This window comes from Cibotium barometz, chromosome 6, assembly GCF_041138505.1.
Source record: "Cibotium barometz isolate CiBa-2024 chromosome 6, ASM4113850v1, whole genome shotgun sequence".
Lineage (NCBI taxonomy): Eukaryota > Viridiplantae > Streptophyta > Polypodiopsida > Cyatheales > Cibotiaceae > Cibotium > Cibotium barometz.
In genome coordinates, this window is record NC_141051.1 from 19,357,044 (window position 1) to 19,384,825 (window position 27,782).

The 27,782-nt window shown below is 37.6% G+C and overlaps 1 protein-coding gene across 1 annotated transcript; it reads left to right on the forward strand.

Moving 5' to 3' along the window:
• Window positions 1-19,355: 19,355 nt before the first annotated feature.
• LOC147637486 (uncharacterized) lies at window positions 19,356-23,946 on the forward strand. Its single transcript, XM_086799271.1, has 6 exons — window positions 19,356-20,186; window positions 20,399-21,152; window positions 21,285-21,515; window positions 22,673-22,813; window positions 22,923-23,123; window positions 23,242-23,946. The coding sequence occupies exons 1-6, from the start codon at window positions 20,062-20,064 to the stop codon at window positions 23,539-23,541; spliced, it is 1,752 nt and encodes a 583-aa protein (XP_086655397.1). The 5' UTR covers window positions 19,356-20,061; the 3' UTR covers window positions 23,542-23,946.
• The last annotated feature ends 3,836 nt before the right edge of the window (window positions 23,947-27,782 follow it).

Below are 27,782 nucleotides of genomic sequence, written 5' to 3' on the forward strand. Positions count from 1 at the left end.
GATATACCCATGCATGCCTGGTAAAATCATCAATGAAAGTCACGAAGTAAAGGTAGTTTCCAAATGATGGAGTTTGCATGGGTCCACAAACATCACTGTGAACAAGCTGCAATCTGCGTTCAGCTCTCACTGATCCATCTTTGGGAAAGGAAGCACGCTGCATTTTACCCAATATGCAGCCCTCACAAACATGCTTGACAGGTGCCTCAAGCTTAGGCAAAGAAGACACCATTTCAGATTTCTGCAGGCGCAGCAAACTTGCAAAATTCAGATGACCAAAACGTGCATGCCACAGTTTTGCATTTGAAATAGCCTGCGTATCCATAATAGCACATGCTGAATCCTCTACACATTTGCCATCCATATTGAGCTTATACAGCCCTCGACATAGTGAACCAGATGCTACAATGATGTCACCACAAGAGAGATCATGAACAGTACATCTGTCATCCACAAATTTTACAACCAAACCTGTTTTGGCAAATGCGGAGACTGACAGCAGATTCTTTTTGATCCCTGGCACATACAATGCATCAAAAAGTGTAAAGGTGTTGCCATTTGCAACATTCAGCACAATCTGTCCAACTCCTTTAACGGGATAAGAGGAGTTATTGGCACAAGTGACAGTATTCCCTGTGGGAGCAGACTCAAGGAAAGTGAATAAACTGCGCTGCGAGGTGATATGCTTAGTGGCACCACTGTCAAAGTACCATACATCTGAATCTACTGCAGACATACATGTGTCATGCAAAGATGGGTCATAACTGCACTGCGCATTGAATGCCCATTCTGTATCTAGCACAACATTAGCAGATTCATTGTTAGAAGGAGAGGCATCTGCAACAGCCATACCAGCCTCTTTCTTCTTAGCCTCTTTCGCAGCCAGCTTAGGACACGCTTTGATGACATGATCATTTCCCTTACAGTACTTGCAAAATGTCTTCTGTTTGTCACCCTTCTTCTCATCTTTGTCTTCCTTCTTTGGTTGCGCAGCATTTGCAGATTTCTGCTTACTAGAAGAAAAGCCAGCTTTACCTTTCCCGCTTCTCTGACTAGCACCGAAAGCTTGATCTGCGACACGCATAATATTCCTGTTTTGCCTTGACTGGTCTTCTTGCAGCAAAACAGAAACTAACTCCTCAAATGATAAGGCATTGGGATTGCCTTTCATCATCAAGCGAAGAGTGGAAGCAAAACCCTGATAAGAATCTGGTAGACCATTCAAAACAGTCTGCACAAGTGAACTGTCTGACAGGATTTCATCTGCAGAAATGAGCTGCTCTTTGAAATCCTTGATCTTTGTCAAAAAGCTATCCATAGAATCACCTTCGTTCATATGCTCATTCTCCAACTGTTTTCGGAGGTAAGCAACACGAGCCTCATTTCTTGCCTGATACAATGTGGCAAGTACATCCCAAGCATCCTTAGAAGTCCTGCAGGAGCGAATATGTGGGATAATGGTACGTTTGACAGACAGCGCAATCAAGGCATGAGCCTGCGCATCTCTACCATCCCAACGAATCTGCTCTGCTGAAAGTGGTGGTTCTCGAACAGCTGCTACAGCACTTGTGCCTGCACCATCATCAACAGTACCTGTTTCTGATGTGTTTGCAGCATTCCCAGCCACAATAGGACGTGCATCAATACCCTGCACAATATTCCATAACCCCTTTGCTACCAATACATGTCGCATCATATATGCCCACAATGGATAGTTGGTGCCATCCAACTTATCCTCAGCAGCCAACATGCGGAATACATCATTGTTGTCAGCCATGGCCAATGACTGTACTACTAGATGTAAATGCTGTCTGTAAGAGGTAAACCTGTATAAAATCGACCTGTGCTATGCAGCACAGCCCAAAACAGACGAATGGGCACCTGTCCTGCAGATTTTAATCTTGACAGAAAATCTGCACAGTAGGACGATTTTGCCTGCGCAGTACTTGGAATGCAAAAACGGAGGGCGAAATGACTTCAGATCAAAATTCTGAAACCTGCAGACGCTCGTGAAACCTCGTTGCAATCGGAGGAGATGAAGCGGCAGGTGCCGGTGATGCTGCCCGGGAGAAGGAAGCCTGCTCTGATACCAATTGTTGGAATTAGGGTTGCAGGAATGCACACACAACTTCAAGAAGATGAGGAAGCTTGAGCACAACACAGTAGTGTATTATGAGTGCCAAAAATGAAAGATAACAAACCCTAGAAGATAATTGGCGTATATACAATGCACGGGGGAAAAAACCTCCTAGTGAGGGAAAAAGTGCCCCGGCGGTCCTAAGTGTGTTCACACACATCACTACTATAATATGGTAACAATCACTAAGATCTTTCTTAAATATATATTTAGATTACATGGCTTGCCTAGGAGGATCGTGAGTGATTGTGATGCGAAAGTCACTTGTTCTTTGAAGCAGTCGGTATATCCTTGGATCTCAGCACTACCTACCATCTAGAGAATGATTACATAGATAGAATGTGTGAACCAAGTTATTGAAAACATATTAAGAGACTATTATAGCCATGAGCCACAGAGATGGATAAGCTATTTACATCTACTAGAGTTTGCATACAATGCTTCTCACCATCCTAGAATTGGTATGCCCCCGTTCAAATCTCTTTATGGTGGATACGACTACCTTACACCTCTAAACTATTCCAACCCTATGATTAAGGTTGAAGTGTTAAGTTGATGAGATGGAATTTCAAAGTCCATTTGTAAGGATATTAAGGCTACCTAGGATAGACAGAAGCAATGTGCTCATCCAAAGAGATTTAATCGTGTATTTGAATAAGGGTTTCTTTAGGGTTTGACCAAGCAAAGTTCTATCTCCCTTGGAAAATACAAGAAATTGTCACTAACATATTGTGGACCCTGTGGTTACTTAAAAGATAGGAAAATTATCACTGAGATATTGTGAACCTACGCAGTTACTCAAAAGATAGGAGAACAAGCTTATGAACTTCTTCTACCTCCTCACCTTCAAGTCCACAATGTATTCCATGTCAAGTTACTTAAGAAATATGTCCCTGATCTCGATCATATCCTTGATGATGAGCAGATTACCTTACCCGCACTAGGACAGTTGACTTGAATGTGAGACTATCTTAGAAGTCCTCTCAAGAATCGGATTTTGAGAGAGTATATATGATCAAGTGGAAGTTATATCCAATCCAAAGATGCCATGGGAGGAGAGGAAGTTCTATGATCAAGTGGAATTTCTATCCAATCGAAGACGCCATGGGAGAAGGAGAAAGAGATATTAAAGGAGTATCCCTCCTTACCGAGATAAGGACATCTTGATTCTATAAGTGGGGAAGGATGTAAGATACCTCTTACAAGGTGCTTGTTGTAACAATCTAGAGAGAGAAATATCTCTGAACATAATTAAAAATTTGGAGATGGAAAATTTTGAAGATTCTCTTGAGTGCTTGAATAGTGTGTGTAACCTTTAATTTGCGGTAATGAGTCTTAGAATCTCAGAGTTAACATTATGCACATTATTGTGCTAGGAGGTAGCATAGACTATAACATAATTTTTTAGAGAGAGAGAAAGTCCAAAGGTAGAGGAATAATCATCTTATACACAGAATAATAATTTTCAAACCCTAGGTACACGTAAAAACCTTGGTAGAAAATTTAATACTATAAGACCCTAGACAGTGCACATTGCACAATAAAATAAATTAGCTAAGGTTTAAAGTGTACAAGTAAATTAATAATGATTTTTTGACACAAGAAAAATAATTTTAAGGTCCTAAACCCATGTGTAAATGTCATGGGATCTAAATTTCTAGGGAGAATAGAAATCAAATAATTTTTAAGAAAATCATTTAAATTTAAGAATTCATCAAACATCACATGACCATGATTAAAATATTCAAAAACAAATGAAAATACTTAGCTCACAAGATGCCACTCCAATATTGGGTACAATCATCCCCCCTCATGTGTGTATCTCCTATTTTCCCCCACACATGAGTATTTATTATGAGATATTTTATTCCAAATTAGGCCATAGACTCCAAAAATACAAAAAGTGGTGCTTTTCTTGCACGACACTGTCTTATCTTCAAAAATAGAGTGTCCATAAATTGAGGCTTGGGTTTAAAGCATATCACGCTTTACCAAATATTAAGGATCAAGTCTATGCTTGATAAACTATAAAAAATAAATCAAAATGTGCACAAGCTAGCACATGTATTTACAAGCTTGTTTACAAAAATGGTGTGCCAAATAATAAATTGGCGCGACTTCTCCTCAATGCTCGGAATCCTCTTCACCTATAAAATAACCAACAATAAATTGGTGAAATAAATATTCCATAAGCATACAAACCATCATCACACACATGTTTGCGGCGTAAGTAACCCGGGAATCACCCCTACATAATGAACCAACTGAAACAAACATTGGAGACCCCAAGTATACGTCAATAACCACCAAACGTATTAATATTTATAATGGTATCACCCATGATATTAACATAATTTGGCATGACGTAAAGATAATCCAAGCGTCCCCGAATTATCTAAGAGGGTAGAATAATATTTTTAAGAGGGCTTAAAATATATTCCCATAACATTCTCTCTTTCTTGAGTTTGCAATTGCCCTCAATTGCCGGTTTGTTGAAAAGAATAGAGGATCTCAGGGAAAGCATGAAAATATTTCTCAAGCACCCATCTTGCATCTTCATGAGGATGGTTTTTGAAAATTATTAAATATTTTTTATATTGGTTTTGAGTTTGAGTTGGTGTAATTTGATGGGGTCAATAATGGTATCTGGGAGTAAGATTTCTTGGTCTCCTTCAATAAGAGGTGGTTCTTCATATACTGGATGAGTAGGAATTTGTCCTTTAAAAGGTTTTAGTAAGCTCACATGAAATGAATTATGAATGTTCCAATGAGAAGGTAATTCAAGTTTGTATGCATCATTAATTTTGTGGATCACTTTAAAAGGTCCATAAAATCTTGGTGTAAGCTTAACAAACTGGGAATTTTTCAACACTTTTAAGTCGACGTTTTTCAATTTTCAGAAGTACATAGTATCAAAGTTCAAATGGTATAGCTTTACGTTTACAATTTGTTTTGATTGGACTAGTCGACATGATCATTCTTTCGCTGAACTTAAGAAAGCATTGACCCATGCACCAGTTCTTACATTACCAGATTTTCAATGACCATTCTTTGTTGTAGTTATTGATGCTAGTGTGGACAAGGCTTTTGTGCCGTTCTTATGCAATATGAACATCCGATTGCTCATGAAAGTCATAAGCTTAAACCAGTAGAAAGAAATTACAGTACATATGACAAAGAATTAGTTGTAGTTGTCCATGCTTTAAGACTTTGGAAACATCATTTAATGGGATCTGAATTCTTAATTAAGACAGACCAACAAAGTATTTGTCATTTGTTGACTCAACCATTGATTTTTGATCAACATATCAAATGGGCTTCATTTATACAAAGTTTCCAACCCATGATTCAATATCAACCAGGCAAAAAAAGTATTCTAGCAGATGCTTTAATTAGACGTCCTAGTATTTACAACATTTTTATTATTCAAAGTTAACCATTTATTCCTATGAGAGAATCCTATGATACAAACCCAAATTTTTTTGAAATTTGGACTAAGGTTAGAAACAATAATTGGAACTCTATTGGTGATTACTCATACCATGATGGTTATATTTTCTTCCAAAAGAGATTGTGTATTACACAACATTTTAGATAATTAATGCTGGAGGAAATGCATCAACCACCATACATGGGTCATCGAGGAGTTTCAGCTACCTTACAACTAGTATCTAGGGAATTCTTTTGGCCTCATCTCAAACAAGATGCTACAAAGGTAAAACCTAAGGACTCCTTACCCCCTCTACCAATTCCTAATGATACTTGGGAAAAAATATCCATGGACTTCATCACAGGTTTGCCTACTACATCGAGTCATAACGATATGATTTGGACAATAATTGGCCGATTGAGTAAGCAAGCATACTTCTTACCTTGTAAGAAAACTTTGACTTCTCAACAAGCCGCAAATATCTTTATCAAACAAATCTTTGTACATCACGGCTTACCCAAAGTCATTGTTTTTGACAGAGATTCAAGATTTTGTTATAATTTTTGGATAACATTATTCTCCAACTTAGGCACTAAAGTAGATTTCTCAACAGCTTTCCATCCAGAAACAAATGGACAAACTAAAGATACCAACACTATCTTAGATCTACTCAGAGCCTATCTTGCCCCCAACAACCTAACTCATGGGATAAGTACATTCATCTTCTCCAATTTTCTTACAAAATAATACTCCTCATTCTGCTATTGGTCGAGCACCTTTCAAAATTGTATATGGAAAACTAATGTCTAGCTTTCTTAAGAAGTTCAATCAAAGGATATGCAATATATGTAAAATTTCTAACGAACTTCTTGTAGTAACTACATAATCCAAGAAAAGATCGGAGTTCGTGAATATCACGTTGTCTAGGCCAATTAGTAATGCTTTCGATCTTTTTGGGATCTACTTGAATACTATCACCAGCAGGAGACAATGTGTCCTAGATAATTTTCTCTTTTTAGGATTAGCATAGAGTTGATTCTCTTGAAGAAGTGAGAATACTTTTTCTAGATGTTGTTCGTGTTCTTGACGATTCATACTGAAAACTAAGATATCATCAAAAAACACTACAACAAAGTTTTGATATTTCAAGAATATCCTATTCATCATTTTGTTGAAAGTAGCTGGAGCATTATCATTCTGTTGAAAGTAGCTAGAGCATTAGTCAAGCCGAATAACATAACTAAAAACTCATAATGGCCAGTTTGGGTTCTAAAAGCAGTTTTGTAGATATCTCCTTCGTCCATTCGAATCTAATGATAACCAAACTATAGGTTGATCATTCCAAAGACTCGGGCTCCTTTAAGTTTGTATATAAGTCATCTACACAGGGTATTGGATATCGATTCTTAATAGTAATTTTGTTTAGTGCATGATAATCGATACACAATTGATATGTACCATTCTTCTTTTTAACGAGAACTGGAGCACCAAATGGAGAACTACGAATCAATTCCTTATCTAATAGTTTTTCGACTTGTCTTTGAATTTCCTTTTGTTTTAGCATGTTAACTCTATAAGGAGCTTTACATGGCGGTGAACTACCAGGAATTATTTATATCTTATGGTCTTTAGGGTGAGGTTTGGGTAAGCCAGGTGGTAAGTCATCTACAAAGCAATTAGAGAATTTAGAGATGTAAGGGTCATGAGACATTTGATTTGGAGTCATCCAGACTAAAATCAAAACTGTCTTCTCCTTTTTTCCGTACAGCTCTTTTTGCTTGAGTATGAGCTTGAGTATGAGTAAAAAATGGGCCTAATTCACCTTTGTTTTGGCATTGAAGACAAATTTCTTGGTCATCTTTTATTAACCACATGGTATGGGTGTCATAGTCAATATGGGGATTATGCTCATGTCTCCATGGCATACCTAAGATGACATCCACACTTTGTAAAGGTGCCACTAGGAATGTTCTCTTTTATTTTAGTGAACCCAATTGTAATTCTAAATCTCTAACCTCCCTAGTGTAGTTGTACTTACCTTGAAATGTAGTCTTTACTTTGTAACTAGAGTACTTATGATGCATCTAAGTTAAGTGCTTTTTCAATGCTTTCTCAGAAATGAAATCATGCGAACTACCATTATCATGCAATATAGAAATTGATTTTTCTTTTATTTTTTCTTGAATTTTAAATAAAGCATGAATTGAAAGCTTACGTGAATTTGAATAGTCGGGATCAGAGTTACCCTCTTTCTTGAAATAATCTTCGTTGTCTTCTTTAATGACGTTGAGTCGAGCTGTTGAAGTGGAATTCTTCTTTTTGTCAGGACAATCTTACGCTAGGTGTCCTTCCTTTTTATGACAATTGTAGCATCTGACGATTTGGTTGTTCATTTGAAGGTTTGTTGTTGTTGTCCTTCCGAAAACCTCCTTTAGTCACATCTTTACCCTTTTGCATCTTGGATTTATCAAACGTACTAGTAGGGAAAGAAGATTTAGTAGATTTTGTAAATAGTAGATTTTGTAAAAGATTTATCTTGAGTCTTGAAATCTCTAGATGTAGCTGTTTTACATAGTGAATTTAGGGCAAGGTCCATAGCAGTGCTAAGGTCATGTGGACGAAACATGTTAACATCCGCCCTAATGGTAGACGTAAGTCCTACAATTAATTTTCTACGCTGCTCTTTTTCCTTGACTTTTTCAATGACTTGAACCTGCAGAAGAATATCCCAAAACTAATCGATATAATCTTGGACATTCTCTTTATCAATCTAGCGCAAAGTGTCCCATCGTTGACGTGCTTTATCTTTGTACTGAGATGGTAGAAAATGTTTCTTTAAGAGTTTCTAAAACTCTTTCCAAGTTTAAGGTCGATGTTTACCTTGTTTAATCACGTTCCACCATAAAGCCGCACTTTCAATTAAATAATTACAAACACATTTAATTTTCTCTTTTTCGGAGAACTTCTAGCATCATAATTTTGGAATGTGAATGCCTTTCAACTGATTAGTGAGTCTTTCTTAGAATTTAGCAAAACCGCTTTTCAATTTGAGAGTGGTTTCATGGCTTTCTTAGAATGGTTTACCACCCTCCTCTTAACCTTTGGTTATTACCCTTTGGTTAATAGAGGTAGTCCCTCAAAAACCTTTGAACTTAGCTTTCTCCTCTCAAATTTATCCTTTTCTCCCTAGGTATCTAGCTCTCAAATTTATCCTTTTCTCCCTAGGTATCTAGCCGTCATCTATACCACTCTCAGGGGATCTAAATTTCTACTCTCTAAATTTCTACTCATCTAAATTTCTACTCTCTAAATTTCTACTCAAGGCATCTATACCACTCTCAGGGGATCTAAATTTCTAGGGAGAATAGAAATCAAATAATTTTTAAGAAAATCATTTAAATTTAAGAATTCATCAAACATCACATGACCATGATTAAAATATTCAAAAACAAATGAAAATACTTAGCTCACAAGATGCCACTCCAATATTGGGTACAATCACCCCCTCTCATGTGTGTATCTCCTATTTTCCCCCACACATGAGTATTTACTAGATATTTTATTCCAAATTAGGCCATAGACTCCAAAAATACAAAAAGTGGTGCTTTTCTTGCACGACACTCTCTTATCTTCAAAAATAAAGTGCCTATAAATTGAGGCTTGGGTTTAAAGCATATCATGCTTTACCAAATATTAAGGGTCAAGTCTATGCTTGATAAACTATAAAAAATAAATCAAAATGTGCACAAGCTAGCACATGTATTTACAAGCTTGTTTACAAAAATGGTGTGCCAAATAATAAATTGGTGTGACTTCTCCTCAATCCTCGGAATCCTCTTCACCTATAAAATAACCAACAATAAATTGGTGAAATAAATATTCCATAAGCATACAAACCATCATCACACACATGTTTGCCAGGTGTAAGTAGCCCGGGAATCATCCCTACATAATGAACCAACTGAAACAAACATTGGAGACCCCAAGCATACGTCAATAACCACCAAATGTATTAATATTTATAATGGTATCACCCATGCTATTAACATAATTTGGCATGACGCAAAGATAATCCAAGCATCCCTGAATTATCTAAGAGGGTAGAATAATATTTTTAAGAGGGCTTTAAAATATATTCCCATAACAGTAAACCGAGGATTAATGTGGAAATAAATGGGTTCATAATAATTAAACTAGAGCCTTGGGGAGGTGCACATGGGGCACAAATTAAATTAATACAAAAGGGTTAAGGTTGATTAAATTAAAAGGGCTAAGGGCTCCGAGTTGATTAAATTAAAAGGGTTTAGATCAAAGGCTAAGGCTAAGGCTAAAAGTATAAGGTTTTATTAATAAATGGATCCCAAAATTGGAGCATAGTGATCCGTGCACACAAATTTGGCCTTATTTTTGCCAAAAATAATTAAAGGGGCCAAGGTGGAAATAAATGGGTTTATAATAATTAAAGTAGAGCCTTTGGGATGTGTATATGTGGCAAAAATTAAATTAAACTAGAGCCTTGGGGACGTGCACATGGGGCACAAATTAAATTAATATGAAGGGCTAAGGTTGATTAAATTAAAAGAGTTTAGATCAAAGGGTAAGGCTAAGGCTAAAAATATAAGGTTCTAATAATAAATGGACTCCAAAATTGGAGCATAGGGATTCGTACGCACATATTTGGCCTTATTTTTGCCAAAACTAAAGGGGTCAATGCTAAAATAATTAGGATAATAATGAAAAATCAGAAAAGGAAGGGAATTATAGATCAGAAGTGTTAGGAACTCCAAGAATTAGATAAAAAGGGTTATACTCACCATAAAAACATGATAAAAAAGGATTATACTTGCCATAAAAGCATGCTAAAATTACGTGCATGTCCCAAGCTTATAGGGAAAGATGGGGGGGCTTGGGCTTATAAATATGCCCCTCCACCCTCCTTTTCTCCATGCTTAATTCTTGAAGAGTGTGGGAGTTATTTGCAATTAGCATCATCCTTGTGTCCTCTGTGAAGTACCGAGAGTACTCAATCAAGTGCAGTGGTCTTTTTCTTGGAAAGTATTGCGATTTTTGAAGTTTGGTGTGCACATCCCCCCACAAAAAAAAAATTTCATGGATTTCTCTTGGTGCTTGAGCTCTCCATCAACCCCACTTACCATTCCAAATACTCCAATCTCACCTATACATAAGTGGTGGCCTATGATGGTACCTCATAGGTGGGTATAATACCATGTGGTTGTCACACCTGTCGCCACCCCGACAAGGGACACGAAGGCATTCCTCCAAGGCCCTAATCCCTCTTGGACTGAACTTGGATCATTCCAATGTACAAATAAATGAGACATTGAGCCCTCATTTATACATTGGCAGGGTATGGAGGAATCATAATCAATTCCTACCGTTAAGGCCAATCCAGCTATGTTGAGAAAAGTCTAGGATTGCTGAGCAATAGGATATTGATATATGGATGCCCTGAGTGAGTTTTCTCTACCCTTAGTTTAGTCTTCCATTCACATAAGATAATACTATTATACTACACGAGATTTTCATGTTTCCTACAATTAATTCTAAAACCTTATGAAAAAAATCTCTCTCTCTAATGCAAATTTTCTAACCTTATGACCTAAAGCTTCCCTTATACCCGTTTATAAGGGTTCAACTACATTACATAGACAATACTCCTATACTATCCTAGGGTTCATTTTCCTATTCATATCTTTAAAAATTACGATGTTCCTTTAATAATAAACTTCCAAGTAACACTTTCCAAAACCTTAAAGCTTTTTCTTTAAAGTAAGAATTCTCTTTACATCAAATAGAGTATTCCATTCATTGCCAACTCTCTCTCTCTCTCTCTCTCTCTCTCTCTCTCTCTCTCTCTCTCTCTCTCTCTCTCTCTCTCTCTCTCTCTCTCTCTATAATCCCTAAGAGGTCAAGTGTTTCCAATAACACATTGAGTACTAAGAGGTAAAGTGTTTCCACTTACACACTGATTACTAAAACTAATAAGAATACTATTAAATCTAAAGACAATAGAGGCTTTATTGTAAAACACTAGTAGGGTAAAGGTTATGTTTTAAAAAAGTGAAAAATTATTATAATTACATATACTACTAGGGAAAGAACTTGGCTCCCTACAACATTTCACATGTTATCCATGTGTGTGTTCTTTTCTATTGCAAGTCACTATCACCAAGGCTGATGAATGACACATTGGACACAACATCTCGTAGACATAACAACAAGGTAATGACGTAATTACACTAAAGTAATATTTTCATAACATTAAATTAATCATTAAAGTTGAAGTACAAAGGATTATTAAAAAATATGTCAAATGATTAGCAAATGGACCACCTATACCCATAATTATTAAGTAATGATCATATTAATACAAGTGTTGATGCCTTATAAAAGTAGAGTGAAATAACTAACCATCCTACCATAAAGTCAAAAGGGGTCGGTTTCTTACCTATCTTACCTGCCACCATCCCAGAAACATGATTCTATGGAGTAGCAATGTCTATGTGAACTAGCATCATACTTAGCTAATACATGGTAGAGATCTTTGGGCACATCTTGTCTTTCCTAGAGATGTTTTTGTCTTTTTATAAATCAAGAAATAAGGCCCAAATAGCCATGGGCTTCAACTCCGAACAATGAAACCCATTTACAGCATGAAATGCAAATATTAAAGAGGAAACAATGACCAAATTTGGCTATGAATGCTTTTCCCAACATAAATGATTCCAAACTTACTAATAATATATTAATAAGAACATTAGAAGAAAAAGTTAATTTTTATGATTATGTAAAGATTGAAATTTAGACTTAGGTCTATGTTAATGCTACATTGTCTAGCTTTTTTATAGTCAAGCCAACCCTAATAATATTTTGATTAAGGTCTTTGGTAGTGAAGTCCTAGGGGTAGTCTTGCCCTACTTACCGTACTAAATTTGTGCACAATAAAGCTTTAGGCTCGATTCAATGAATATACACATAAAAAGACATGAAAAAACTTGGTAGGCAACCACCCATTCGACAATCCAATGTGCCTCTATAATGCTGTTGATAGTGTTGACTCTGACTAGGTACACCAACCTATGTCATGTAAAGTAAAAGGCTTGTAAATAAAACTTTGGATTTAAAATTCCAACTAGAGGGAATGCAAGCCCCTGAATTGGCTTCCAACAAGGGATATCTTAAGGGATACCTTCAATCATGAGTATGAACATAAATAAGCATGTAATGGGAGTGGTATGCAATTTAAATTAGTCAGTAGCAACATCTTTAAATTAGTCAGTAGTAGCAACATCTTTAGTACAAGAAATCATCAAGAAAACTGTGGTTAGAAGATCACATTCCTACCATAGCCATCATGGGTCAGGACCCAAGATTTGATATACAAAAAGGAGAGAATGCATATAACACCCCAAGGGAGAGAAGAAATTTTCATTGCGGTGGATAAAATGAAACATAGATATGCCATGCGGATGATTTAGAAAAGAGCATCATAGTAAAGAAAATCGGGGGCAATGAATTGATAAAAATTGTGGGAGCTACTCTAAGCTCGGGTGTGAGCTTTATTGTGGGCATCATCAACTTCAACAGAAGTATAGCATGGATAATGTCACTACTTTAGCACCTCCCATAGAACGTGGGAGAGACAAGGTAAATGAGGAAATAGAAATCATGCTATAAAATAGACATGCTATATACTCATGACTATCGCCATTAGTATTCTCTCATGAGACACATTTGAGAGAAGGAAGAAAGCATTACTAGCTTTATTGTGGGCATCATCAACTTCAACAGAAGTATAGCATGGATAATGTCACTACTTTAGCACCTCCCATAGAACGTGGGAGAGACAAGGTAAATGAGGAAATAGAAATCATGCTATAAAATAGACATGCTATATACTCATGGCTATCACCATTAGTATTCTCTCATGGAAGAAAGCATTACTAGCTTTCTCACATGGACTAAGTCTATGTACTCATGACCATCACCATTAGTATTCTCTCATGAGACACATTCGAGAGAGAAGGAAGGAAGCATTACTAGATTTCTCACATGGACTAGGGAACATCCCAACTTATTACAATTTTAGTGTATATGGGTTGAGAAGAGCATGATCTTAACATGAATGGATTGTTCCAATTAAGTATATGCTCAACAAACATACGAATTTTAGAGGTAAGACTACACTACTTTTGGGAGTTAGGCCAATAGCCTCATTGGACACTAGTGCACATAACTACAACTACCACCTTGGATATTGAGGGTTAGAGAAAACCAAAGATGTGTGGTTCCATTGTTTTCCATAAATAATAAGAATGTGGGAAGGAGTAGATAGTCCCAACTCAAGTTCCATGTAGCTCTAGCAAGGCTAAGCACATGATGGGGATTCCAATTTTGTAGCATGAGGTGGTGTTCACAGTAAGAAGAGGTGGTGTGAGAATAAAAGAATGATGTGTGGGAAATTCATGAGTTCTTTTCACTAATTAGACTCGTGTTGGCAGATCACAAGCATGTAAAAGCTGCCAAGAGGGCCTAAGGTAGCTCTCAACATACTAGAAAATTTGATAATGTTTTTATTGTGAAGAACATCTCAAAAAGTGACATCTCCACAACTACCAATTTCTCTTATTTATGAGCTAGGTTTAAAATAAAAAAAATTACCTTCTAAATAAAGGAATTCAAGCTTTCCAAGATCAAAATAATGTCTGTAGCGAGAGGAACCACACAGCGAGTGTGTGGGAGAGGCGAACCCCACATAAAACAATTGTTTTCATAAGGTGTGGACATCCTTTGAAATGAAAATGAGTGCTTGCATGCACGCATCGCACATGTGTGTATGTGTGTGCACATACGAGAGAGAGAGAGAGAGAGAGAGAGAGAGAGAGAGAGAGAGAGAGAGAGAGAGAGAGAGAGAGAGAGAGCAATTTTCATACTTCATGCTAAATGTTTATGCTATTAATGTTGAAAGGCACATTTATTAAAGTTTAAATTAATGTTAATTAAAAACAAGAAGACATCAAGTGGCACATAATAATGCAATCCACAAATAGACTAGGTTTCTTATTTCAAACATTCTACACAAACACCATAAACCATTTCATGGGAGATAAATGAAAATAAATGCTATTTTCATGGAAATAAATTTTGCAAGTAGGAATATGCTTTGACACTTGTGCCATATTCTACTGATGTTGAATGATTGTAAAAATAAACACAAAAACATCAGAATTATTTAAGAATTCCCTAGATTTATTCATTATGATCCACATCTTTTAAATGTGATTTTACATATCAATAATGCAATAAAATAAAATGTGTAAATTTATGTATTGAAAAGGAACCATCAACATTACAAGTCCAACAACCCTTTTAAGAAAAGGCTCCTTTAGGATTTGCTTCAACATGGCCTCATGCGCTTGAACTCGTGTTTATTTAAAGGATTTTGTCAACAAGCATGGTAAATCCTATCTTAATAAGCTTGTTAAAAAGTAAGGTTCCTTGTGAATTGTGGAATGTTTAAAATGATGGTAACGATGGTTAAGAAAACCAATAACCATGTTTCCCTTATATATTGTTTAAATGAGGCTACATTTCGCATTCTTGTCAATGTTAATGGCAATTATATGTTTCATAATAAATTATATATATTGTTTGAATGAGGCTACATTTGGCATTCTTGTTAATGTAGAATAATGACAATTATTTGTTTTGCAATAAGTTATCTCGAGTTTCAAAAGCTTGGTAGCCTCTCTACTTTAGTGTACATGGTCTCCTTCACACCTTGTCCTCGCGCTACTTTTTTAAAAATTCAACTCATGAAAAAATTCAATGTTCCCTTCACACTTAAATTGTGGCATTGTTTAGCCACCCAATACATTTTCATGTAGTTTCAATGTTGGAATATACAAATAATCATCTGGAACGAGGCATTGATACAAGCACCAAAAAACACAAAAAACAAATAATGAATTTAGGAAGGACTTCATGACTATACTTGCATAGTATTGTTTTTGTGACTACATAGACAAACATAAGTATTTTTACAAGTGTATTAAAAAATGACAATTTCTCCTTTGTGGGAATCGAATAACATTAAAATTTGTTGAAATGTGGCCACGAACATTCATAAGGTAATAAATGGCCAGGCGAATACAAACTTAGGAATGAACTTACACCATGTCTCTTAATCATGTCCAGTTAACCTCTTATATTATTAGGTAATGATTATACTTAAAATAAACAAAGACTAGTCCAATGATTTGAATCTTTATTTTCTTTTGGTTGTTCGAGATACCAATAATTGTAATATAATAAAAGCATAAAATTATCTAACTAGTCAAATAACTAAGGGAGATAAAAATATAAATATTTTTTATTTATACTCTTATATCATAAATTAATCTTTTCTTTTGGTTCGAGATACCCAATAATTGTAATACAATAAAAGCATAAAATTATCTAATAGTCAAATAACTAAGGGAGATATTTTTTTAAATATTTATACTCTTATATCATAAATTAATCTCATACTTAGTGTTTTTTAATGCATTATAATGGTAATAATATATTTATGAATACAAGTTAAATAATCAATAAGAACTTTGGAAAGGAGCTACTTGGTATGATGATTAACTAAAATTCACCTTAAGTTAAGCACACTTTAGGAATTACAACCTTGTTTAACCTTAACTCTCTCTCTCTCTGTGTGTGAGGGGAGAGAGAGAGAGAGAGAGAGAGAGAGAGAGAGAGAGAGAGAGAGAGAGATTGGTATATAAGGGCTCAAGGTAGAAACACTTAGACATTGTTTATATATATCTACATTCACATGTACTTGCAATATATTAGAAACACTTAGACATTGTTTATATATATCTACATTCACATGTATTGTTTATATATATCCACATTCACATGTACTTGCAATATATTAGATGCATTCTTGATATTCCTCCTCAAAAAGCAATATATTAGATGCATCCATGCATAAACTTGCATCCTTGATATTCCTCCTTCAAAAAGCAATATATTAGATGCATCCATGCATAAACTTGCATCCTTGATATTCCTCCTTCAAAAATCAATATATTAGATGCATCCATGCATAAACTTGCATCCTTGATATTCCTCCTTCAAAAATTGTCAATGTTATGTGTGCCTAAATTTCAATAGCATGCTTTCAATTTTAATACTCTAGCCATTGGTTAATGTAAATTTAGTCTCTCTTAATGCTCTATCCACTTGTTAATATGAATTTAGCCACTTCTCAAACACACACAAAAAAACTCAATAGGAAAACACTAGTTGGAGTATTGGAGAGTTGAGGGAAATTGTAAAAAATGGAAAGTAAGAAAGTGTTTTATTAATTTGAAAAGCAGGGAAAAACCACAACATTAAAAAGTATACAAAAAGAACTAGAGTCTTTTAGCAATAATGAAGGGAAGAATCACATCATAAAAAAGCACAAAAAAGAACTTGAGTCTTTCTTTATATTATAGCAATGAATGGTGAAGATTAAATAATAAAAGCAGTGGCCTTTATTTCTCTAGCTAACATTCCTCGTGCTTTCCTAAACTCTTGGTTAGTATCATTCATGCATAAAGTATTTGGTTTACACATGTTTAGTGACTCAATGCTCGTGTACAAAGCATTGTGGATCATAAGTCAATGAATTAGAGAATGTTTCTCATTAAACATGCGTTTGGCTAATGAATACAATCAAAATCTATAAAACTCACAAGTGAGATCAAAACTGGCACAATGATAAAAAGAGTTGTTGATTTTGAGATGCTTGTGAAAACCATACAATGATATTCATCTATAATCTCTCTCTCTCTCTTTTCCCCTTTCATGTTGTTGGTAACATCAAAAAATAGTAAGTATTACCATTAAGACCTCGCTCTACACCATGAATCTCTCTTTCCTTTTTCCCCCCTTCCATGTTGTTGGCATTATCTAAAATAGTAAGTATTACCGTTAAGACCTCTCTCTACACCATGAATTTGTAACTATGTTTGTATACACTATAAAGGAACCGCAACTTGGCCATGCTCATAATTCTACACAAAGTAAACACATATCACTTGGTATCATGCTATTATGAGATTAAAAGGATGTAAAGTTTTGAGAGTAGAGAGGGTGCCAAACATGTTTTATGTATGTATTGATGAGAATGATTATTTACAAAGCTTGATGACTCTTGAAAGGTCCCATTAAAGAATGCTTTAGTGTACCAACATTGCAAGAGAAATTCACCACCAAGGTGCTACTTAGACACCAATACATACATATATGATGTTCATAGATGGACTACAATGTTGCTACTATAGATAACACTCCCTGTCATGCTCTACAAACCATACATAACTTATGTGAGATACATATTCATCACTGAAGATTATCAAGACATCCTTCTCTCCTTTCTTCTTTATGCTTCAAGCTTGACAAGCCAAAAGAACGAGTGCCAAAAAAAGGTTGGTCATGTTTGAGAAAGTCTTGATGACAAGATGTGTGGAAGCTTCCAAGTTTCAGTCATTCATGAAAGTATCCTTATTCTCTCTTCCCTCTTATGAAAAGTTAATTTGGTCCACCTCAATGATCATATCAACAAGACAGCAAAAGTGAACTAGAATAAACTCAATGATCATATCAACAAGACAGCAAAAGTGAACTAGAATAAACTCAATGATCATATCAACCTTCTCCGTTTACCACGTTGATATCATATCCAATGAGATTAGTAAAGGAGGTGGAACAAATTTAAATAAGTTATATTTGATATTCTTATAGTGAGCTTAGTGAAGGAGGTGGACCAAATTTAAATACACTTAGTCTCTTTGAAATTGAAATGTTGAAAGCTTGAATCATGACCACAACGCAACCATAATAGCCTTGGGAGCCTTAAGTAGGGGTACCACTTAGCCCCATGTGCCAATCTTTCATTGGCATGAGACCTGATACAATGCTTGTATCAAATGCACAATTATGTTGTGAATACATTTCTACTAAATGTGACAAAATATCTTTCTCCTCCTCCTTGATGCTTAAAGCCCAAGGAGGAGAAATAACGCGAGTCACATAAGCTTATGTGTGAGAGAGTCTTCGTGACAAGATGTGTAGGTGTACGCACATATACACAGACAAAACTGTCATCGCTTTAGATTGCGAATCAAAGTTTTCGTAAATGATCTGAATTCACTTCATTCATGAAAATGTCTCCACCCATCTCATCTAGGCCAAACTAAGTCCACCACAATCATGTCATCAACAACTCTCCTTGTCCTTGGTTGATATGATGTATTGTGGTGGAACTAATTTGATCTAGAGATATGATCTTCAAGGAAAGGTGGACTAAATATGAAACACCTTGCCTCATTGAAGCTGTAAGCTTGGATCAAGATGCAAAAGAGCTTTGGAAATGCTGGAAATTAGATTGCAAAAAGTACAAGGTGGGTGGCTTTTGGGCTTGTCGAATTCTACGTGTCACTCTCTAATTGGCAAAGAAAAATGGAGAAGACAGGGGGCTTTTGGGCTTGGTCGAATTATGGACGGCCTTTTATTTCCACGTGTCACTCCTTGATTGGCAGCAGGGAGGCTATCCCGTCGCCAACAGGAATGGGGCACGTGGCTCAGTACAAGACGTAGGATCAAAGATCTATAACGGTGGAAATTTGTCGGGGTTGGTTCTCATCGCTTCTTCTTCTTTTTCTTTTTTTTTTGGGCACCAAAAATAAATAACTATATATATAGAAATCAAACACAAGTTCATTCATCGCTTTTTTAAAAGAGACGGGCTCTTCTGGGCTCCGGCGTCGGCTGGTTCAGGCTTCGTGTTATAAAGGGCCTTCTGTATATGGGTTTTTTTCACAGACGCTTGTCTTGCAGCAGTTTGTCTGAGTTTTCCCGCTTTTACAAACTGGTTCTGCTGCATTGCTTGACTGCCAAGGAATTACTGCAGACCTGAAGCTCACCATAGCCTAGCAAAGCTGAAATGGGTTTTGGGCGCTTAAAACTGTTGGTAATTGAACAGTGGGTTTAGAGCTATTTTGCAATCAGACATTGGGTGAAGGGACCTTAGGGAGTTAATCCGTGGTGGGTTTAAAGAGTTAAACTGTGGGTTTATGCGAACCACGATGAGATTTTGCCCAGCAAGACGCAAGAATCAAATTTAAATCAAAACATTACTTCCTATTCTTTTCAAGGCTCAAGGTAGGCTCACACATATGCCTGTATACATTAGTGGAAGTGGGTCACTTACTTCTGAAGGCTTTCTGCAACTCACACATATATGACTGTAGGTGGGGTTTTCCCTCAAGCACATATATTAGCCAATTATTTATATGTTTGCCCATGTACATAGCTGAACATGTTCTGAAGAAGAGAAGGGAAAGCAGAAGGGAGGTGGTGCTGGGGCGGGCGGTTCCCCACTTTCAATCAAATTTCTGAAGTTGAAACCCTTGAATGTCCATGTGGGATAATGGCACCATCTTCACTTTATCACTGTAGTTGTGACTTTGTTCAAGCTTGGATTTCAGATGTCTCAGTTGCCTCTGTTTTCTGCTCCAGCTCAGCTGCCTCTCTCAACAGCTGCCCTCCTAAAAGGTACTTATGTCCAACCTCTCAATTTACACTCAATTGCCTCCGTTTTTCCTTTAATTGTGCATCCATAAATGGGCTTTCATGCATGTGTGGATGTCTTTTGGCCTTAGTTGTTGACGTTCTAAATTGGTTTGTTCTTGCATGTATTATTTGAGTGTGTTTTCAATTCATTTGTAGAATCCTAAGAAGGTTCACAAGTTGGGCCTTTTGTTCAGGCTTGTGGCATCCTTATCTCAATTGCAAGGATCTGGGTCAGTTGAGTCTCTTAATGTTATCAAAAACAAGAAAGTTAAGCCAGTTATGGTGGTTGAAGCAACCATAGCCGCTGAGCCTAGGATCATGAGTGATAATTCAATGGCTCCTTCTCCAGAAGAAGCACTAGCTTTGGCTAAGGCAGCGTGTCAAGCAGCCAGAGATGCGGCAGCACTTGCGAACTGTAATTCATGGGGTGAATCTACCATTGGCTTTCCTACGGAAACTGACAAACTCAGGCTGGAGAGAGCAAGGTTAACTGCAACGGAGACAGAGAAGAGCCTCAACACAGAGGATGGTGGGGAGACGGGGGTTGATCAGAAAGACATCAATTCTTCATCCTCACTTCCAGAAACTCCCCACTTTATGGATGGAAACCAGCTACTCCAAGACACCACAGAGGAGGGTTCACAACTGCGAAAGAGTGAACCCGTCACTGCGAAATCTGGGCGACGTGGGGGGAGGTTAGCAAATCGGGCAAGAGCTAGTGCAAAATCTCGGCAAGCAGCTGCTTCAATGGTGGCTGTTGCTGCCGCTGCTGCTGCCGCTGCTGCTGCTGCTGCAACAACATCACCCCCCAAACAAAGCAGACCAAAGAAGGCTTCTGTACAGAATGTATCATCCGATCCTATTCTGTCATTCCTAGTGAGGAATGGATCGATAAGATCCAAGCTTCTCACAGTGGCTGAGGAGATTGAGCTGTCTCGCAAGGTTCAGGTATTGACCTACTCATTATCTCAACAATATGTGGCTCAAGGACCTATACAGGAGATTCAAACATAGTTTGCATCTGCCTTAGTACTTGGAGTTATATTGAGAGTCATGCAGTTCATGTTATGGCGTGTACAGGACCTTTTAAGATTGGAAACAGTCAAGGCAAGCTTACAGGAGCAGACAGGAAGAGATCCAACGATGGCAGAATGGGCTAAAGCTGTGAAGATGGAGGTTGGAGCCTTCTCAACTCGCGTGAATGACGGCCGGCAATCTAAGGACAGAATGATAAAATCCAACCTCAGACTTGTGGTCTCAGTGGCCAGAAGGCATCTGGGGAGAGGAGTATGTGTGCAAGACCTTATTCAGGTGAGAAAGGTTGTCACTTATTTGGTGCATTTCAGTTTGTCATTGGTATGCACATAATATGTAGTCGTACACATGCTCAGGTCCAACTTGGATTGTGATGCCTAACAGGGGTTCTTACATGAGAAGCCTCCTCTTGGTTTACCGCATGTAGCTCTCTTCTTGTCTGTGATGAAAACCTAAGCTGCCCCTATGATCATCACGAGTAACCACTGAATGGAGAAAAGAGAAGACCCCTTAGGCTCATTTTTAGGGGTCTGTCTCTTGGTGCAGAAACCATATTCCCTGGAGGAGGCTGCTGATTTCTCTTGCTCCAAATCTGTTGTCCATACTTAAGTTCCTCGTCTGCACCCTCCTAAGCTACCCTGTATATGGCCTCGATAGACATGGCACATGCATCTGCTGTGACACTGTCTGTATCCTGGGGAAGTGATGTATGGGGTAATCCATCATATTTTAGTGGTAGCAGAGAGAGTCAGAGAGAGAGCCTATCTGAAGTTATCCACTTCGTGATGGGAGCATACCAGCACTCTTGTACTCCTTTCAAGGTCAGGTGTGCATGCACCCTCGTAGGCGTAGGCGTTGCATCCTCCATGTATCTGACTGAGTGAAGTAAAGACATTTGTATTAAGGGTGGGCTACAAACTTTGCTTTAATGATATGGCGTTTTGGGGGGGGTGTTCTGCCTAAAGGTGGTGAGAGCTCACGACTGTCTAAAAGTGGTGAGAGCTCCTGACTGTAATCTGTCCTCTTGATTCTGACCTGCCACATCCTCTGTAAGCATGTGACTTATTGAATAGAGGCATCTAGGTGAAGGGAGGGGCTGGAAACAGTGGTGGTGAGAATTTAGGATTATGCACACTTGCATTTCAGGCAGATAGGCCTTACATAGACTGTATGGTATCTGTTTCGGATATAATTTGTTGCAACATAGGTGGAAAGCCAGATCCTGTTGTGTGTGTGTGTGTGTGTGTGTGTGTGTGTGTTTAGCTGCTTTGAGGGCTCTTCCTCAAACAGCAGTGAAGGATGCAAGCTAGCTAAGCATGATTAGAGGAGTTAATGTCTTGACTTATCAGGCTGCAGGCCATGCACCGAGGGCATCAGTCTTTGTGAACCTTGTAGTGCCCCATTGCTAATCTTTTTGTGTCACCTCATGGCAGGAGGGCTATGTGGGGCTTATTCGGGGTTGCGAAAAGTTTGATCCCGAGAAGGGTTTCAAGTTCTCGACTTATGCACACTGGTGGATTAGAAAGGCTGTTACGAGAGCAATTTTGCAACAGTCTCATACTGTCCGTTTACCTGTAAGCATTATTCTAGTCTATAACCATCATCCTCCTGCCCCCTCCCCTTTCTGCTTATCCCTATCCCTGCCCCATTATAGGTTTTCGTATTGAACTCTGCGTTTTTCAGGCTCATACTTCTGAGATTTTGTCACGCATTAAGAGAGCAAAGAGAACCCTATCTCAGAAGTATGGGCACCCCCCTCTTGAAGGCGATGTGGCGGAGTTGATGTGCCTGAGTGTCGAGAAGCTGAGGTCGATCACGAGGTCGGCCAAGCGTTGCAAGTCCTTGGAGAAGCCTGTTGGCAAAGATTTAGACACCACATTAGGAGTAAGTTTTCTTTGCTGTCTTGGATGCTGCCCACAGTCAATCACATTGATCAAATATCTTTGAACCTGGATGATTGATGTGGGTATGTAAGCATTACTTCTCATGGTGTGAAAAACAGGAGATGATTGAAGACGAGGCGTTGGAGCATCCGGAGTTAAGACTTGCTCAGGAGTTCTTTAAGCAGGATATGAAGGAAGTGCTGATGACTCTGAGCTTGAAAGAGAAAGAGGTGCTGAAGCTGCGCTATGGCCTTGAAGATGGGAGGATGAAGACGCTCGAGGAGGTAGGTAGAAGGCTGCATATAACAAGAGAAAGGGTTCGCCAGATTGAGTCGAGAGCAATGAGAAAGTTGAGACAACCAGAGAAGAGTGAAGTGCTGGAAGGGTACACTTCTATGTTAACTAATCTGCAGGGATGATGCAGCCATAACTGGCCCTATGGCGGTTGCGTCTTCACTAGAATGTCCCTGCCCAGCATCTAGTAGCTAGAGAGGAGAGGGTTCACACGCAACGGTAGCTGTGGCAGATGGGCTACCCGGATGAGGAGAGCTTGTTTCGTAGCTTCGTGTGCTAATGCCCTTACCACTTGTGGCACGTGTGATATATAGAAGGGGGGAAATTAGTGTATCCCAACATCATATCCTTTAGTAATTGGTTAGACTTTTAAAGTGTCTAATGAATTTTAAGCCAAGGCATTTGAAAAAAATTTCAAAAGCTTTTTTCCCAGCTATATGTATACACACACACATACATATATATGTATATGTATATATATAATATATTTTGGAGATATGTATATATATATAATATTTCAACTTCTGTAAACCAACCTGCAGAGTGCAATGACTGTAGCTTTTTGAGTTTGGTTTTTCCTCTTCAACTCATTAATCCAAGCTCCTCTCCACAAGTGGACAATTGAGGAAACAACTTACCAGCTTGAATTTAATCCCCTCCCCTCCCCTCCCCTCCAGTGCTCGAAAAAAAAATATTTTCTCAAAAATTGGAAAAGATTCATATATAAATTTAAGAAATTATAATGAAGATTTTTTTTGAAGGTATTTGTACTATATTCCCTCAAATTTTGCAAGTATTTGACAACTTCAAGCTATAAATTTGCAGGTATTTTTTAAAATTTGAAGGTGACATTACACTAAAGTCGGGTTTTTTTCGAGCATTGCTCGCCTCCCATCCCCCTCTCCCTCTCATTCATTACAACATATTGCATACCATCATATCAACAAATTAGGAAAGTAAATCCCATCCATTGAAATGGCAAACTTTATTTTCCAAGAATGCACCTCATATTAACACAAGATGTTGAAACATCAACATTTGCAATATTACAATACAAGACGTTGACATAACAACATTGGGAAATATTACTCAAATAATAGCAAATGAATCAAGGACACATCCACATAGAGAATGTTAAAAAATAGAAGGCTAATTAAAACATGACACATAAGCAAAAAGAATGTCAAAAAGGGGAATTAAAAATCGACAAATTACTAGAGAGGGTGTTAAAAAGATAAAAGGCTAATTTAAAACTCGACATTAAAAGAATAGAGGGCTAAGTAAAACTTGACACATAAGCAAGTGGAATTTTAAAAAAGAAAAAGTTATACACTCCAAGACCATGATGGTTTGGAAAGGACAAGAGGTTCGGAACTCTCGGTGACATTGCTCCCAACCCTCTTTCCAATTAGAAATCCTTGTTACATGGCTCTCAACCTATGGCTAGTTTTGCTCTAAGAAAAGGATACATGTTGTTCTTTCCTTATTCCATAAATAGCAATTCACATGCAAAAGAATAGCAAGAATGAAAACTTTAAGCGAAGGGTTAAATATACCTTGAAAATTTGACTTGAAAGGGGCTTGTTGTACCCTCTGTGTAGAGAATTGAGCTTCCCCCATCTTCAATAGTCCACGAGTTTTTCAATGGATCCCTAGGTGCTTGTACAACTCCAATGATCACTTTTGGTTGCACTCAAATGAGTACTTATAGCCTAGGTAATGCTAACATATGACCAATGGACATGTGCCTTGGTTGCACTCGAATGAGTACTTATAGCCTAGGTAATGCTAACATATGACCAATGGACATGTGCACCACTGAAAACAAGGGAGCAAGTACTCTCTTCTATCAAGGAAAACACTCATGTAGTTATCATGAGAAGGGGATCTTTTTTATATTTGAAAATGCTAACTGCACACTCTACATGCACCATTAGTTCACTCGATTTCAGTAGCCCACAATATCCCATGCAACTCAACTTTACAACTCATGCATCCACCCATTTCTCATGCACTCCTACATGCATGCACCCATAGATCTAGTTAACTCCCACATTTGTGCGCATGGTTAGAGTTATCTATTAGTTCAACATGCTTATTCCTACCTTAATAATTATTTTTCTTTCCAAAAGTTATCCCTACGGTTTTTGCACTCCACCTTCCAACCTTAGACTTTAGTCTGTTACCCATTCAACCTTGTATTAATTAAAATGCACACTCTATTTATGATTCTTGGCTAATGCACACATACACACCCCTTAGAATATTTTATGGATGCTTTTTATTATTTAATTTCCTTGGAATTATTTCTTTTAGGAAAAAAATAACATTATTTTTATTATTTGCTTTCTCTTTCTAACCCCAATGTGCAGGGGTGGGGGCACATGGGCACATGGGACAACCCCAATTAATTTATGCATATGGCAGCTTGGTTATTAACTTTAAATTTTTATTTTCTAATTTCTCAATTATTCAGGTCTCTTGGTTTCCTATTAAAATGCACATGTTATTAGAATTTTTCTCTCACTAGAAATACACCTTAGAAATCAATATCTTAGCTGATAAGGGGATGAGGGATCTTACATCATGTGTCAAGGAAACTTTACCAAAGAGCCACCAAAACAATGTGGGTGTATCTTGTTACCCAGATCATCACTTCGTTTGTCACACTAGAGACCTCCATGATGCTAATGGAGTGTGATGGGAGAACTAATCCCATCTTGATGGAGACAAGGGCTCAGTTCACTTAGGGAAGAGGCAAGGAAAAAATAAACTTATACTAATCTATGCCAACTTCCATCAAGCAGTCAATAGATAAGGTTAATATATGAAAGATAGTGGAGGGTGAGAAAGAATGGTATTGCAAAGGGAAATACTTGTATTTATGTTTAAATTGCTTATATATAAGTGGCTAATGTTCACATTTGGTCGTCCATGATTAAAAATAATCCATAGCAAACTATTCTAGCCTAAAACAAGTATATACATGAGGCTCACAGTAAGACAAACTATACTCTAGCCTAGAACAAGTATATACATGAAGATAATGGTAAGGCAAACTATTCTAGTCTAGAACACATGGAGCTCAAGTGACTTCCCCTATTTCAAATGAAGCACATGATGGTAAGTCCACTTTATACATTCTAGCAATGTGTTTACAAACTAAGCCTAAATACAAAAGTAACAATGTGTAGTACCTTACAAAAGCTAGTACAAGGTGAGACCATGTTAACTAGAGTGGTTTACAAACACATGTGCGATGGAAAAAAGAGGTATCATTCAAATGGGTTTGGCTTGTTGGTCCTTTAAAGCTTGGGCCCACACTATGAGTGTTGCACTTTAACCTCTACAAAGTTATGTTTTTATTTTGCATTGCACGTTCAATAAGTTGTTGAGACTTGGTAACAATAGTAGCATGTTGCTGATATATACATTGATTTATTTGGCTTTCCATGGCTTCAATGTATGCTAGATTGATGGTTTTTTTAAAGTCCTATTTGGCCATATTTGAGGCTAGAGCACTTTGTAGTTCTTGAGAGAGAAAAAGAGAGAGATGTGCACCTTGGACTTAGAGCTACCACATGCCATCGACCCCCATTGGTGCTAGCATAGCTAATTAAGGTGGTAAGGTGTGGTGAAAATAAAAGAAGTGAAATGAGATGGATGTCTACTCATATGGTGACCCCTTTCTACAGCATATAGACGGAGAACTAGACTTTGGTAGTGAGGTTTGTTGACGTAGCTCTTTAGAAGAGTCTGTAGTTGGGAATCTCCTCTTGGTTCTTGAATCTACATTCCTCTTCTTTGTGTCCCATCTTCTTGCAATAGTGACATGTTGGGTTGTGCTTGAGTCTTCATTGGCTTTGATAATGTTTCATCCTTCGATAGTGATAGCATTTCTTTGTTGTTCTGATGAAGAGTGTGTGTTACACAGTTGTGCTTAAGTTCCTTTTCTTCTTCAAGAAGAGAGGAGACTGCTATGGCTCACCCAAACCCCCGTCGAAACACATCCAATAAGAAGATTACCTGGCAAACCGCAAATATCGTGGGGATCTTTCCAATGGCCGAGCTCATAACCGTTGAGGTCTCCAAGCTCCACAACTCCTTGAGAAGCAATTCCACCGTAGCCTCCCGCATGCGTTGTCACACCGCCACATTTTACTACGTGTACTCATCCCTCCTCTCACCTCACTTAACTCACACGCACACTCACTAGCATGGATTAGAGAGAGATTATCAAGAGGATTAGCAAGAGTAAGACTCTATTGCACAATGGGAGAGTCTTTATATTATGAGAGATTTTCACATATATACATGGCCAAAAGTGTTCACACTCACTTAAACTGTGGCCATGCACTTTAGGCTC

Coding starts and splice junctions, on each gene's coding strand:
- LOC147637486 (XM_086799271.1), top strand. CDS start 20,062: ATGGCACCATCTTCACTTTATCACTGTAGTTGTGACTTTGTTCAAGCT. Junction 22,814..22,922: donor CTCATACTGTCCGTTTACCT/GTAAGCATTATT, acceptor TGCGTTTTTCAG/GCTCATACTTCTGAGATTTT. Junction 23,124..23,241: donor ATTTAGACACCACATTAGGA/GTAAGTTTTCTT, acceptor TGTGAAAAACAG/GAGATGATTGAAGACGAGGC.